We start from the raw sequence: 15,651 nt of genomic DNA on the forward strand, positions 1-15,651 counted from the left end.
CTTCTTGACAACTATGAACAACTTTGACTCTGATGACTGGAACACAGTATTTATTTATTTATTTAGTACCAAAGATTAATATCATCAATGCGAAGGCTGTGCGTTTGGTATCAGTCAATCAGTACTTTTAATATTATGTACAGGGCTACAGGTAACTCAATGTACTTTTTGCAGAACATGATAGGGGAGCTAAAACGCAACAAATTTTATCCAATACATATATGGGCGAAAATCGATAGTCTTCGAGATGTTTATAACGTTTTTTTATGTTACACTCAGAATATCCAAAAGTGTCCTACAATACTTTACTAATTATGTAAAATTATATAAAATTATGCGCCATTACGAATTTGTTTATTTTTTTAATGCACATGCTGTGTCCAAAAGATATTAACTTAACTTAAAAAAAAATACTAGGCAAGACACAAAGCATACAAAGTACTAGAAAAACTTGCCCACTTCAATTAGCTTTCTAAAAACTTATATATCTTTAAGTAAAAAATGTGATTCTATAGTACATTTTACATAGCACAGGTAGAGAATGGCAAAGGTTCATTTATTTTTTTATTTATTTATACTTTATTTGTACACCACTCAGAAAAACGAAAAAAAAAGAACAAACACATGAAGAATGAAGCAGGACACAAAAAGCTAAGTAGCGATCTCTGCCAAGCAACCTTAGGATAAGGAAAACTAAAAAGAAAAACGAATAGGTCGATTCATTGTTGAGAATCGAACCATTTTCAACCAGTTTTTACCTGCTTTTAACGCCTCGTTATTTCAAAAAGCTTCTAATTAGTTTTAGGTGCACTGAGGTAGATCGCAGCTAGTTGAAAATGATTTCTGGGAAATGAAATTAAAAAATAATAATTTTTGTTTTTTCAAGAATCATACATTATATGCCTCTAGGGGCATTGCGGAAGTTGGGGTTCGTTGATGCAGTAACTAACAACCGACTTGGAAACTTGTAGAGAGTTAACTGTTGGCTCAAGTAAAGTTGCCACGTCTGCATCTCACTTAACCACTAAGTTTCCGTGTATATTGTACATAATAGTTTGTTATTCGTGCACGGTGATAAATCGTTATAGTTTAGAGATAAATTGTTTGGATGCGAAAAAGTTTTGCGTTTCGGTTGACGCTTTTCACTTTACCCGTTGAGTTTAGTGAATATCGATCTGTGGGTTTAATTTTCTATGTTTTTTTTTCCACTACCAGTTAGCCCTTGACTGCAATCTCACCTGATGGTAAGTGATGATCCAGTCTAAGATGGTAGCGGGCTAACCTGTTAGGGAGTAGTTTAGTCATACCCTTAACCGGTTTCTACGCGATATCGCACCGGAGCACTAAATCGCTTAGCAGCACGTCTTTGTCGGTAGGGTGGTAACTAACCACGGCCAATCAGACCAGATCAGAGAAAATTCGGAATTATAAATTTCCAAATTGGCCCTGCCGGGAATCAAACCCGGGACCCTCCTACTTTAATTCACAGCGCTAACCGTTGCGCCAGGGAGGTCTTCGTAAGTAAAACACGATGTGGCAGATCAAGATGTTTTGCTACTTTTTTTTTATTCCACTACAAGTTAGCCCTTGATTGCACTCTCACCTGATGGTAAGTGATGATAGAGTCTAAGATGGTAGCAAGTTAACCTTTCAGGAAGCAGATATACTCAGCCCACACTCCCAATCGTGGTAACCTGCCACGTCTAAAGCCCACCAGACCAGTCAAGAGAAAATTTGGAAATGATAAATTAACAAATTGCCCCTGCTGGGATCGAACCCGGGCCTCCCACTTAAAACTACAGCACCCACTGCTGCACCAGAGAGGTTGTCGTTAAAAAAATATTTTTTACTCAGCCACACAAAAGTTAATTTTGGTTTAATATCTGCCAAAGGTACTGGACCAATTCAATGCTATACGCATGTGAGAATAGGTTGAACGATAATGTTTTTTCTTTTGTAGCTCAGTATAAAAGCGAGGGTAAAATAACCAATGCATAAGTTTAAAGAATGTGTTAAAACACATTTATTACAGCGAGGTTATTATACAATTGATGAATTTCTTAATGACAAGGTTGCTTGGAAGCATCCGGCTCGATGATGAGGCATCTCTCACAAGATAGAAAAATGAATTTTGAAATGGAAAATGTAAATTGTTAATGTTGGAAAAGAGCAACTGCTGAGTTTCTTGCCGGCTTCTTCTCGGTAGAATCTGCCTTCCGAACCGGTGGTAGAGTCACTACACACAGACAGACTTGACGTTTCCAAAGTGCTTATATTAGGCCTACTTGAAATAAATGGATTTTGAATTTTGAATTTTTGAATTTTGAAAGAAAAAAGTAGCTTTTCGCTATTCACTGAACCCCGTTCAAACTATTTTGCCGGGCGATTGAAACGTTTTAGAAGAAATTTACGGTAAAGAGGTCGCAATCTGCGCCCGTATTTCTCCCTTAATGTTACAAAAGCAACCCGAGTAACCTTCCGAGCGGACACTCGATCTCGATTGGGATTTCAATTGATTTGTCTGCTCGGGAATTAATGTGCCGCGACCCGTAACTCCACCTACCGAGGTGGGTACAGTCAGGTGCAGATAGTATGTAGTGTTGGCTGCCTTTTTGGTGGGAGGCTTCGGTAGTGGCTTACCACTCTGCTAAGCGATGCCGCGTAGAACCCGATTAGTCTATGGGTTTAATAAAACATCACAATCATTTAGACTGCAACATATATATATATAATTTTAAATCTTATTTATTGCACCACCGACCTCTTTGCTATGTTTTTTTCTTTTACGCCATTGGTTGCCTGGATGAAAACGCTATGTAGCGATAAGGCCACCAAATTGTACTCTCTTGATATGTATTTATATCTTTGTAACTACTTTTTTTTTTCTTTGGTGTACAATAAAAGTGTATTCATTCATTCATTCATCATTTATCAGCAGGTCAGATTGCAGTCAAGACCTAACTTGTAGTGGAATATAAAAAAAAACTGTTTCCCTGTGCGATAACACCTAAGGTAGCAAATCTCCGGAGAGATTTAATAGTAAAATAATAATAAAATAAATAAATAAATATCCTACGACAATACACACATCGCCATCTAGCCCCAAAGTAAGCGCAGCTTGTGTTTTGGGTACAAAGATGACTGTTGAATATTTTTTATGAATAATATACATAAATACTTATAATATACAGATAAACTCCAAGACACTGAAAAATATTCATGTTCATCACACAAACGTTTTCCAGTTATGGGAATCGAACCAACGGCCTTGGAAGCAGGGTAGCTACCCACTGCGCCAATCGGCTGTCAATAATAGTAAGTTCTCACTCTCCTATTCTGTTGGGACGGCAGCTTCAACGACAGCTCAACGTGCTCTCCAAGGCACGCAAGTAACTCATCGCTAATTTCCAAACTCCGGCCTGGTACTAAGAATTTATTTCACTTCTGGGCACGAGTAATCACACAATGAGAAGGACGTGGTAACGTTGGCCCTACGCGGATTGGTGGACTCCACACGCCTTTGATAATATTATAGTGAACTCAGGCATGCAGGGTTCCTCACGATGTTTTATTCACCGTTTAAAAACGTGATATTTTATTTGCTTAAGTCACTGTAAGTGAATATTTCAATATTAAACAACGTGTAAAAGAAAATCGAAGTAGTCTTTGAGTAAACCACTGCCATAATTTTTAATGAAAAACATCAGATACAGCCCTAACATCATATGCAATATCCAAATAAAGTGACACCTGTCACTTGTTTAATCAATAAATTTATACAGGTACATTCTGTGTACGGTATAGGCACATTCATAAGCCATCTCTAGACGCGCATGAAATGCGAGTTAATTACAGCACAAGTAGGAGTAAATAATATGAATGAATGAATGAATATACTTTTATTGCAAACCAGAAAAAGTACATAGAACAAAAAAAAGTATAACAAAACAGCGTATACAATTTGGCGGCCTTATCGCTACATAGCGATTTCTTCCAGGCAACCAATGGCGAAGATAAAAAAAATTAACACATAATATGTGTATATGAACTGAAGTTCTTCGATCTGGACTATCTAAATAAACTAGATTAGCAATACATTGTAATTTGATCTAGGTATTATCCTAAATGTCGTAGGCATTAGGTCAAATTAGTCATTCAATTAAGAGGCCAGGCATTTGAATGCCATTGATTGTACATTAGTGTATTGCTGGACCGTTAATTGAACGGATAATTTAACAAGATCTCTGCAACATATCACTGTAATTTATTACCTACGTACAAATGCTATTATCTTAGTGAGAAAGTTCTGTTGTTATTAATATGTGATTGAGCAGATAACTGAGGCACATAGCAACTATCTATAAACTAGGAAAAAAATAATATTCAAATATATATTAACAAACAATTTAGTGTTTAGATACAAAGTAGCAAAATAGTAATGAATTTTGAAAAGTCGTAGAACATAATGTGTTAGTTTCAATTAAGGGAACTACAAGGCCGAGAGCTTTTTGGTATTTTTTATTAAACCCTGTATATCTATTAACACTTTGCATCAAACAAAAATTGCTCGGGAAAAAGCCTCATGATTAAAAAACTAGACTAGAACCCAGAAATCAAAAGATCAAGAATTATGTGCACAAATGCATAAAGTCGAGTTTTAGTCCGATTAAACATACCCTAAAGTACCTACGACATTAAGGGCATGAGAAGTTAATTTGTGTTTTAGTAGTAGTGGAGTTTGCTTCTACTACACTGCTTATTACTGCCGCCTAGTATTATAGCATTGCATTCGATCAATGCAGAAATCGATGCAAGTAAACTCCTTAATATTTTAAGTTAGTAAGTCTTCTTATTTGTCGACGACTGTACATAACGAGGGACAAAGTTTATGTACTTTATCACATTAATTAAGGACAGCGGATTGTTATCCCTTTTTGGGATACCGTAGCCAAAGCAATGGAAGCCTAAAAGCAAAAGTAACTTAGGGATTTTTAAGTAATATTCATCATCAGCATCATCCCATTACCCGCCCACTACAGCGCACGGGTTTCCTCCCGAAATGAGAAGGTGGTAAGGCGTGCTCCACCACGCTGGCCCAGTGCGGATTGGTGGGATTCCACACACCTTTGAGAACATTATGGAGAACACGCAAGCATGCAGGTTTCCTCACGATGTTTTCCTTCACCGATGAAGCAAGTGTTATTTCAATTGCTTAAAACGCACATAACTTAGAAAAGTTAGCAGTGTGGGATTCTAACACTCTGGGATAAATAAGGAATTCTGAGCCATAGATGCGAGGAAGCAAAAATTAAAAAATCCCGATTTTAGTTTAGTAATTTACTATTAGTATAAGTACTTATTTATCATAGTGTGTAGTATTACTAGTCAAGCCCATTCATATGATATCCATATTGAGGGAGTTGTGAAAAAAATGTAATCCGCCATTTTGTGACGGCGGCCATCTTGGGCCGTTTTTCATTAAACATAGCTAAGAACACTCCCGACTGTAGTTCATAATGGTTCACCTTTCAAACAAAAAAAAAACAAAGTCGAAATCGGTTCATCCGTTCAAGAGCTAAGATGCCATGGGCAGACCCACACACACAGCCATGTCAAACTTATAACATCTCGTCGTTTTTGCGTCGGGGGTTAAAAAGAGAATGTCAACTTAATAAAAATACATACCAATTTCCTAAACGTCGGAAAACTTTTCAGGTAAATCTATTAAATTACTGGACTAAAAGTAAATTGGTTAATAACAAAAACTGTAAATGAGAACCTGCTAACAATGGATAAAAAGTACTTATCCGGATTCCAATTCCACCATATCTCCCAATCTGCCGTGAAAAGTAAATCGACGGGGAGCAACCTGACACAATTTTCATGAAAGAAAATAATGAAATCAAATTTTCCTTATAATGAACAAAATAAAAACTTCATCTAGACGTTATGAATTCATAAAACGTTCCTCGCAAGGCCATTTCATTTGCCCGGAGCTTATTTTCTTTAGGAATAATTATACGGGTAAGAATTTCGTACGGACACTAATTTCTCTTGCGCGAAATTAGGACTCTAGCTTTACAAACCGTCCGGCTAGCACAAAGAGTAAACGATAAGAGTTAAAATGCCATTAAAACTCTGCAGTAGTTATAGCACGTGCCTCCGCTTTACAATGGCGTCAAGTCAAGTAATTATATTAGCTCTAACAGCGTTTTAAGTCTTACTGTTAACTCTTCGTACATTTTAGTAAATAAATATAAATAAATATACTACGACATTACACACATCGCCATCTAGCCACAAAGTAAGCATAGCTTGTGTTATGGGGTACTAAGATGACTGATGAATATTTTTATGAATAATATACATTAATACTTATAATATACATATAAACACCTAGACACTGAAAAATACTTATGTTCATCACACAAACATTTTCCAGTTGTGGTTATCGAACCCACGGCCTTGGACTCAGAAAGCAGGGTTGCTGCCCACTGCGCCAGTCGGCCGTTAGTAGTAGTAGAGCTTTACGTGGCTCGTGTTAGGAAATCCCGCCACCTTTTTTTCTGGCGCCAAGCAGCAGTGTTCCGGTCTGAAGAGCGTCGTTTCCATTATAAAAAAAATATTATCGTCTTAAAGTTAACAAATAGCCAGACGTGATCACATATCCTATCTTTCAACTGGAAAAAAACATTGTTTTCATTCACTAATGTTAGAATTCAATATCTTAATTACTAATGCTTAATTAAGTAATTTACAGTATTATTAGAAGCTCAATGTCACTATGTGATTATTTAAACGAAAATAACATTTAAATTCTCCGTAGGCGCTGGAAAGAGCAAAACAACAAACACGATTTTAAATTTATTATTTTAAAAGTATAAGTGGGATATGTTTATAGATTGGTTTTGGATTTAGCAATCACCAATACCGAACAAATTTACATTTGAGGGACAGTTAGATTAGATAACATTTTTCTTCGACTCACTTCATAATGTTCCAACCACCAGTAGTTTTATTCATTGTTTCTACAACAATAAAGAAAATGATTAGTTACGTTCCCTGTTACTATTTAAAAGGGAACGGTTAATACAAACTACATCTGTAGTCAGCTAATTCTTGCTTAAAAGCTAACTGGCTAACTAAGTTCGGTTTTGTTTAATTATACAACGTGTAACTGAATTAGGAAATACTGTTAGTGGGAGCATAAGAATATTTCATCAGGAATCACCCTGTAAAAATATTAATCCCTGTAAAATATTCTAAGTATTGAAGATAACAGACCGAAACGCGTATAGTACCTATGCTCTGCGACGCGTAGGTAGGTACGAATATACTGATAGGAGACACTTGATTTTAATTTTGCATTTGTACTACCAGGTGAGATTGCAGTCAAGGGATAACCTGTATTTAATTTGAAAAAAAAAGTATGCTTTAATGTTAAGGAACAGATTGTTATTAAAATAAATAAGATAAAAGTATAATAACGTAGCCAAAAAAGTAAACTTTAACTACTAGTCAAAACGCATCGTTTCCGCCTGTTTTATCGCACCGTGTGTTTTCACGCAGCTTTATATTACTTGGCTCATTGCTTTACATCTGTCAAATCTTGAGAGGTATTTACCGCCCGCTTATAACTGAAGTTCAAGCCAGCCGTAGTTTATAGCCAGAAGTAAGAGCTAAGCTATGGATGATTGTAAAACGGTGAGTGAAAAGAAACTCTAGAAATTACTTATTTTCTTTTATTTCTCGAACTGTCATCAACCTGTATACTTTTACGTAACAGATAGAAACAGTAAATAATGTACCTCTAAAGCCTGTGATGTAATATTTCGGTTTTGTGTCCCTCAACTGGGCATAGGAGGAGCGAAAATTGATCGGAATGAAAACAGATTGTTATTGTGTTATAACATTTATTTGGAACATAAAACTACAATTACACACCATAACACCAGTTTTAAATATAGTACTGTAAAATTGAATACATAGATATTGTAATTTGTTATAATTTACAAATAAGCTAAACCCAACTAGTATAATTAAACCTGCACGGTGATCTTACTCTTAACCCAGTTCCCGCGAAGACTCGCTTTAAAAAAAATCAACATACTTACTAGACACTGTTATAATATAGGATGAGTGAAGCTAAAATATTTGTGAATAATTAAGTGGGTACGTGCAATTACCACTTGCGATAGTGAACTTTAATGTCAATTACAATTATTGGGGACCCCATTTATCAACAATATTATCACAGTTAATTCTAGATAATGGAAATTGAGAAAGATCCAAAAATCTTTCATCTGTATTTACTTTGTCCACGTTTATGATAAATTGGCACAGTGTATGTCCAATTGCTTTTTTACCAGATATGGCTCCTACAACCTTTGCGTTTCCGGCAGTCATAGGGCCGGATCTGTCGAAAGCGGGGCTTTCATCAATGATTGCGGGGCCAACAGAAATAGAGTTTGTATCATCGACAATCGCGGGGCCTACTGATATAGGGCTAGTTTCATCGACGATGGCGGGGCCTACTAAGATAGGGCTAGTATCATCGACAATTGCGGGGCCTACAGAGATAGGGCCAGTTTCATCATCAGCTACCATATTGGCTCCACGTACATTCATTTCACCGATATTTATAATGAATTGGTATAGCGTATGCCCAACTGCCCCATCACCGGATATAGCACCTTCGATATTGGCTGGTCCAACAGACATATTTTCATTGAAGAATGCAGGACCTACTGAGATAGGGCTAGTTTCATCAATAATTGCAGGAGCAACGGAGATTGGGGGATTGTTAACGATGATTGGGGGCCCAACATAGATTGAGCTACTGTCATCGACAATAGTAGGGTCAACCATAACAGCCTCGTAATCGTCAATAATGGCTCCACCAAGTGAGATAGAGCTATCTCCATCGATGATAGCAGGTCCATTTGAAATATAGCGGCTGACAGGGCTACAGAATGCCACCCCTACGAGCGCAACGGTGAACAGCACAAGTGTCATCTCTGATCTGTAAGATAATGTAAATTAATGTCATATGTTTTACGAAGGATAACTTTGTATGTCACTTCATATAAATTAAAAAAAAAAATCCGCAGAAGCGCTTAATTTCTCTGGAATAAAAAGTATGCAGCGACCCGTCACTTCATCTCTATATTAAGCAACATAGTGTACAATCATCGTACAACCGCTAAGTAAATACTGTGGTGAACTTCAACTAATTTAGTTTTTTATGGATATAGCCCCCTTTGGGTTAAATTATAACACCCCACTTATGGATCTACCTCCTTATTAAAATCGACTTTAATTACCTTTTATATTTAAGGGTAAAATCAAACTATAACTTTTCGAACAGGCCTTTCGCTTTTATACTGTTATTTTATCATGGCTGTAAATAACTAATTCTTATATATTACCCTGATTAGTAGAATAACTAATAAAACTTACCCAAGGCAGGCTATTGACTTAAGACATTTACGATTTAAGGTGCACGGTTGTGCAGTCGAGGTTCTAAAGACGCGTTTTTTGCTAAAAGTAGGTTACACTACAACTATTTTATGTATGTACATATGCCATTTATTTAATATCTTGTTAGTATGAAAGCCCAGTTACACTTACTAAATAATTTATGGATAACTATAAGACAAATGAACTAGATCAACAAAACTTATGGATAACTACAAGACGAATGAATGAAAGATGGCATTACATGAGGCAAATACATGATATAAGAATAGTGTACTATAGTGATACTGTACGAATATTGAAGTAAAGGTCAATATTCTCAGAGTATCTCGAAAAATCACGGAACAATGCTGTCCACTCATGAAATAGATCCCATTGAGCAATGCTGTCCAAGAGCGAATAGAATGACGACAATGAACGCTGTATATGTGCCATGCTTCGTGCAACAGTGTTACAGGATTGACCACGATTAATTTGTTTTTTCGTGTACGCTGTTTTTTGTCTCTAGGGGCACGTATACAATACAGTTGGTTATGAAGATCTGGATAATCAACATCTCCGCGTACGCACATTATTTTTAGACCCCAAACTTAGTAAACGAGGTGATTAAGCGCATAATATTACTATAGTGTTTAAAGAATAAGAAGTTTTGTAAACGCTACGTGTTTACAATGTTTTTGACATAAAATTATATGACATGTTGGTATTTATTTTCTGGAATATAGTCAAATAATTAGTATTTATTTCACTTTGTTCAATTTAATTTAGGTTTTATTTATCGTCGTCATCATCTCTCGACTGATTGACTTTCACTGCTGGACTTAATTTTTTTGTAGGGTCCAAAATCTACGGTCCTAGGCCACGTCCCAGCTCCCAGCGAATCCTATATTCCGCAAAGTAACGCCTGCTTGTATCCGAGTTTAGATTGTCATTTTAAACACCTTTCTTATCGAGTATGATCCACGATAGCCCTAACTTCATGACTGACGTTCATTTTCAATGGCAGATTGGCGCAGTGAGTAGCGACCCTGCTTTCTGCGTTCTAGGCCGTGGGTTCGATTCATAAAAAAATATTCATGTTATCTTAGTACCCATAACACAAGCTACGCTTTCTTTGGGATTTGTTGGCGATGTGTGTAATTTCGTAGTATATTAATTTATTTATTTTATTTATTCGTTTCTACCATTGTTGTGAGCGTGGGCTGAGAAACTTTCAAGTATATAAAATAACGTAATTATATATTAGGTTATGCAAGCTCCATCCAGGGTTTATAGCATAACTAATTTATTTTCTTTTGTTTGTATTTAACGAAAGCAGTGATAGCGCATTGGGTAGGAGCTCGGGGGCCGAGTTCGAATCCCAGCACGCATCGGTAACATTTCTAAGTAATGTGCGCTTCAAGTAATTCAAATATAACTTGCTTCAACGGTGAAGGCACACATCGTGAGGAAACCTGCATGCCTGTTCTCAATGGGATGTGGAGTCCACCAATCTGCACTGGACCAGCGTGGTGACTACGGCCTAGACACGTGCTCTGTAATGGACCGGTAATGGGTTGGATGGTGGTGATGTGTTTAACAACAGTAATAGTATATTTACGTACTCTCATGTTTGCTTTTCAGCATAACGTACTGAAATTTTCCGGAATCTTTTCTGGAATATTGTGGATCCAATAATGAGTTACCGGGCACGTTCGACAAGCTTTCCAGCGGAAATTGACGGAAATGAAAACAGATTGTAATTTTAAAATTTATTTCACTTAAATCCAGATACTTTTCGATTGCCTTCGTACATCGTGATATCTTATCTGATACTAGCTTTATATAGCCCGAGACTTTGTGTTCGTGTTACTCATACTATTACGACGGGAACCGTTTTTCCATAATATAAAATGAATCCTATGTACACCATGATGCAAGTTCTGTATGAAAAATACTGACAAATTCTCACACCGCCGTGTTCCAAACTCCGGACTGGTACTAAGAATGGACCGAACCCAGAACCATGTGATTGGGATTCGAATATGCTAACCACAAGACCGAGGCAGGTAGTATAAAACGCTACAGTGGTTTTAAATAAGACGTTACTGTCAAAGACTGATTTTATTGAGACAATAGCTATCGCCCGCAGTCTTCGTCCGCGTTTATTACGTGACGGCCGATTGGCACAGTTTGCAGCGACCCTGCTTTCTGAGTCCAAGGCTGTGGGTTCGATTCCCACAACTGAAACATTTTTGTGTGATGAGCATGAACGTTTGTCAGTGTCTGGGTGTTTATATGTATATTCTTAGTATTTATGTATATTATTCGTAAAATATTCATCAGTCGTCTTAGTACCCATAACACAAGCTACGCTTACTTTGGGGCTAGGTGGCGATGTGTGTATTGTCGTAGTATATTTATATTTATATATCAATTTTATCTAAGACTAGTGGACCCACGCGACTTCGTCCGCGTATGAGTCAATCGTGAAGCTAGAATAGATCTGATGCTAACATAATAATAATCGTGGCTAGCTATGTACCTATTATTATTTTACGTAGTATACTGAGTAACTAAGTTGTTATTATTTTAGTTGATAGCATTATCACAAACTTTCGCATTTACAATATTAGTGGGATGGTACTCATGCGATCGATCGTTGTCCCATATGCCTTGCGACTTGCTGTTAATTGTGATGAGTTTAAATGTCCTTTATCTCGACAATATTTATCAGATCATTATTAAAATAAGACAATACTATCTTGATAGTATACGCTTTCAAATAAAATAACTATTAAAAGCGGTTAAAATTTAACGGAGCTATTAAGAAAAAAATATTAAAATTTTTATCCCATTTCCCGGAGGAAACTTTTTGTTTATCGGGAAAATTACTATATGTTGATTAGAAATATCAGCTACCACTATACCAAATTTTTCGAGAAATGCCTGGACAGACAGACAGACAGACGGTCAAAAATTAATTTCAAAATATATTAAATGTACAGAAATCTTCTTATTATAGGTATAGAATAGAATAGTATAGTGTAGTATAGATAGAAAGTAGCATTTGCTCATATGCTCTGCGTCAAGTTAATTGGTTGCTTAATTAAAGCGAAAAGGAATGATAAACAGAGACACTTTCGCATTTATAATAATAGTAAGGATAGTAAGGATAATGTAACGTAAAAGGTATACTCGGTGAAAAGCAGAAGCATCTGTATGGGGTAATTTATAGTTCTTTCTTGGATCCTTAAACTCCACACCAAACAGACCTTCGAGTATAAGTATTTAAGAAATTAAATTACACCATACATAAATTCTCCTGCTTTTCGCGGATATAGCAAATGAAGCTTTATTTTCATAATATATCATGGAATTCCGCAAGGTGACGCCTGCTTCTATCCAATATAATTTCATCAGTTAATGTTATTAACGTTTTAAATAATAAAACTTGTGTTTGACTAGCTCATATTTTTTTATTTAGATTTTTTTTCAGGTCCTTAATAACAAATTTATTTTCATACTTTTATATTAACCCAGCATTTCGGGGTTTTCGGGTGTTTCGGGTGTTTCAGAACTTTCAGGACTTTCAAGGCTGTTAGCGCCATTCACAGTGATCTCATTACCGATATTTGCTGTTTGGCGAATGTTTTGATTTACGATTACATCATTGATTTCTATTTTGAATTGGACAATAGGACGCCCATCTATGGCACTTAATTCGGGGCTTGATTCATCGATGATCGCTGGACCCACAGAAATAGGACTATCTTGATCGATGATGGCGGGTCCAACTGAGTTTGGTGGCGAGAAAATGGCCGGTCCAACCCAAAAAGGCGGCATGACAAACGCAGGGCCAACTGAAATTGGGCTCTTTTCATCGACGATTGCGGGGCCTACAGAGATGGGGCTATCTTCATCGACAATCGCGGGGCCTACAGAGATGGGGATATCTTCATCGACGATTGCTGGTCCGACTGAGACTGAGTTATCTTGATCGATGATAGCAGGTCCAATTGAGATAGTACGGCTTAAGGGGCTAGCGAAGGCCACGCCAACGAAGGCAACGGTAAGGATTAAAAGTTTCATATCTGACCTGGAGATAAAGGAAATACATATTATATTAATTACACAGTTCCAACTCTGCATCACTCAGTTAAATTAGTTTAGCACAGTGTTGTTTTAAAAAACGGATTAAGGGTTGGTATAGTTTTAATAAAATTTTACCCCGAATAGGTTATTCTGCTACCATCCTAGATTGCACTATTATACATACAAAAAACGAGAAACGTGAAAGTTGTTGTAGTGATCAAACGACAACCAAATAAACAAACTAACATAAATTTATAACATGAGTGCGGGGTAAGGATAAGAGGCAATAGCCTCACACTTCGGTTTCCCTTTCGGGAGTGTTTATCTACCAAGTTTTATCCCCGACACGCTAACCTAACTTTTCTGAGTAATGTGAAGGTTTTACGGTGAAGGAAACATCGTAACGAAACCTACCTACATTTCTAAGAGTTGTAAGTAATTTTTTTTACGGACGACTCTCAGACATGGCATCAGACATCACATTTTAAAGGCATGTCAAATCTACCGATCTGCAGCTTGGCCAGCCACTGCAGCCAGACTTGGTGTTGGTGTTTTTTGAAGTAATACTTCTTTTCGCGCGTTGGGGAAAAATTATGAGGGTAAGTTTTTACGATGTGCGCGCAATCCGTCTAAAAAACCGACACCCTGAACTTAGCTATAAGGTTTGACAGTGTACACTTTCAATTGTCAAAGTCTGAGGGTTAATTCCGGTGATTTAATTGATTAAATTGTACAAAAATCGCAAATTTTAATATTGAGTGAAACTTGGTCGTCCGATAATGACTCTATTAGTATTCAAAATTTAATAATGTTTATTATGTCCATTTCATTAGTTATAAATAAATAAATATACTACACGTAGCTTGTGTTATGGGTACTAAGACGCCTGATGAATATTTTTATGAATAATATATATAAATATAAACATCCAACCACTGAAACATTAAAACATTAAGTTACAACATTAATACATCACACAAACATTTTCTTGTTGTGGGAATCGAACCCACGGCCTTAGGGCCAGAAAGCAGGGTAGCTGCCCACTGCGCCTATCGGCCGTCGTAGAAATTATGTAGAAACTTTTTTATTGAGATATTTAAATAAACTTTATTTAACAAGACGTTATAATAAAAGTTTCGATGTATAAAATACCTTTTTTCTAATGTTAGTTTTTTCTAACAACGTAGAATAAGGTGAATGATAAAATTTTTGAAAAGATTTTTATCTTGTTAAGCCAAAGAAGTATAACTTCTTACGCGTGTACACACACGTTCTTTTTTAAATTTTCACGATGATTCAAACCTTCCTGAAACAAGACTTGTTACACAATGAGTCCTGTTATTTAATAGGAAACCCTGTGAACCCCCGGTCCTATTAAGCAATATCATGTTTTTTCATTAGCAATCAAATTGAACAAACACTAATTTTGACAATTCCAAATTTAAGTCGACATCACTAATAATGACATCTGTCAAAACCTTTCAACAAGCTTAAAAAAAGAGATAAATCCATTGTCTATACATACCTTTTACTATTGTAAATTGTCTGAGTGTGACTGTGTACATTTAGATTTATCTTCCCGTTTTATTTTATAATTTATCTTACTAGTTGTAAATAACTCATTCTTATTTATTGCTCTTGATAACAATTACTAGAACTAATAATCATTAGCTTAACTAATGATAAGTTTTGATTAACACAGTAATTCTTTCCCAGTATCCTAGGATACTGGGATTCTAGTAAACTGGGTAGTACTAGGATACTCAGATTTTTCCCCGAGAATAATAGTGAATTTTCTAAAATAATAGCGCATTATAGCTCTTTCCTGCAATAGGAAGCAGCCTAAATATTTGCTGTATAATATAGAGTACATTATTTTACTAGTAAAGCCTTTCATACCTATATTGAAGGAGTTGCGAAAAATATGAAATCCGCCATTTTGTGGCGGCGGCCATCTTTTATCGATTTTCATCAAACAAAGCTAAGAACACTCCTAAATAAAATCGGTGCATCTGTTCGGGAAATACGATGCCACAGACACAGAAAATTTATTTCGTACTCCGCAAATTCATCTCTTAAAAACAAAGTGACGTTCCTTAA

The 15,651-nt window shown here is 36.3% G+C and overlaps 2 protein-coding genes across 2 annotated transcripts; both read right to left on the reverse strand.

The window, feature by feature from the left end:
- Positions 1–8,220: 8,220 nt before the first annotated feature.
- Positions 8,221–9,015, reverse strand: LOC120630840. Its single transcript, XM_039900142.1, has one exon. It carries the CDS (start codon positions 9,013–9,015, stop codon positions 8,221–8,223), a length of 795 nt encoding a protein of 264 aa, XP_039756076.1.
- Positions 9,016–12,990: 3,975 nt separating this feature from the next.
- Positions 12,991–13,548, reverse strand: LOC120630850. Its single transcript, XM_039900154.1, has one exon. The coding sequence runs from the start codon at positions 13,546–13,548 to the stop codon at positions 12,991–12,993; it is 558 nt and encodes a 185-aa protein (XP_039756088.1).
- Between the last annotated feature and the right edge of the window lie 2,103 nt (positions 13,549–15,651).

Source organism: Pararge aegeria, chromosome 2, assembly GCF_905163445.1.
Source record: "Pararge aegeria chromosome 2, ilParAegt1.1, whole genome shotgun sequence".
NCBI lineage: Eukaryota > Metazoa > Arthropoda > Insecta > Lepidoptera > Nymphalidae > Pararge > Pararge aegeria.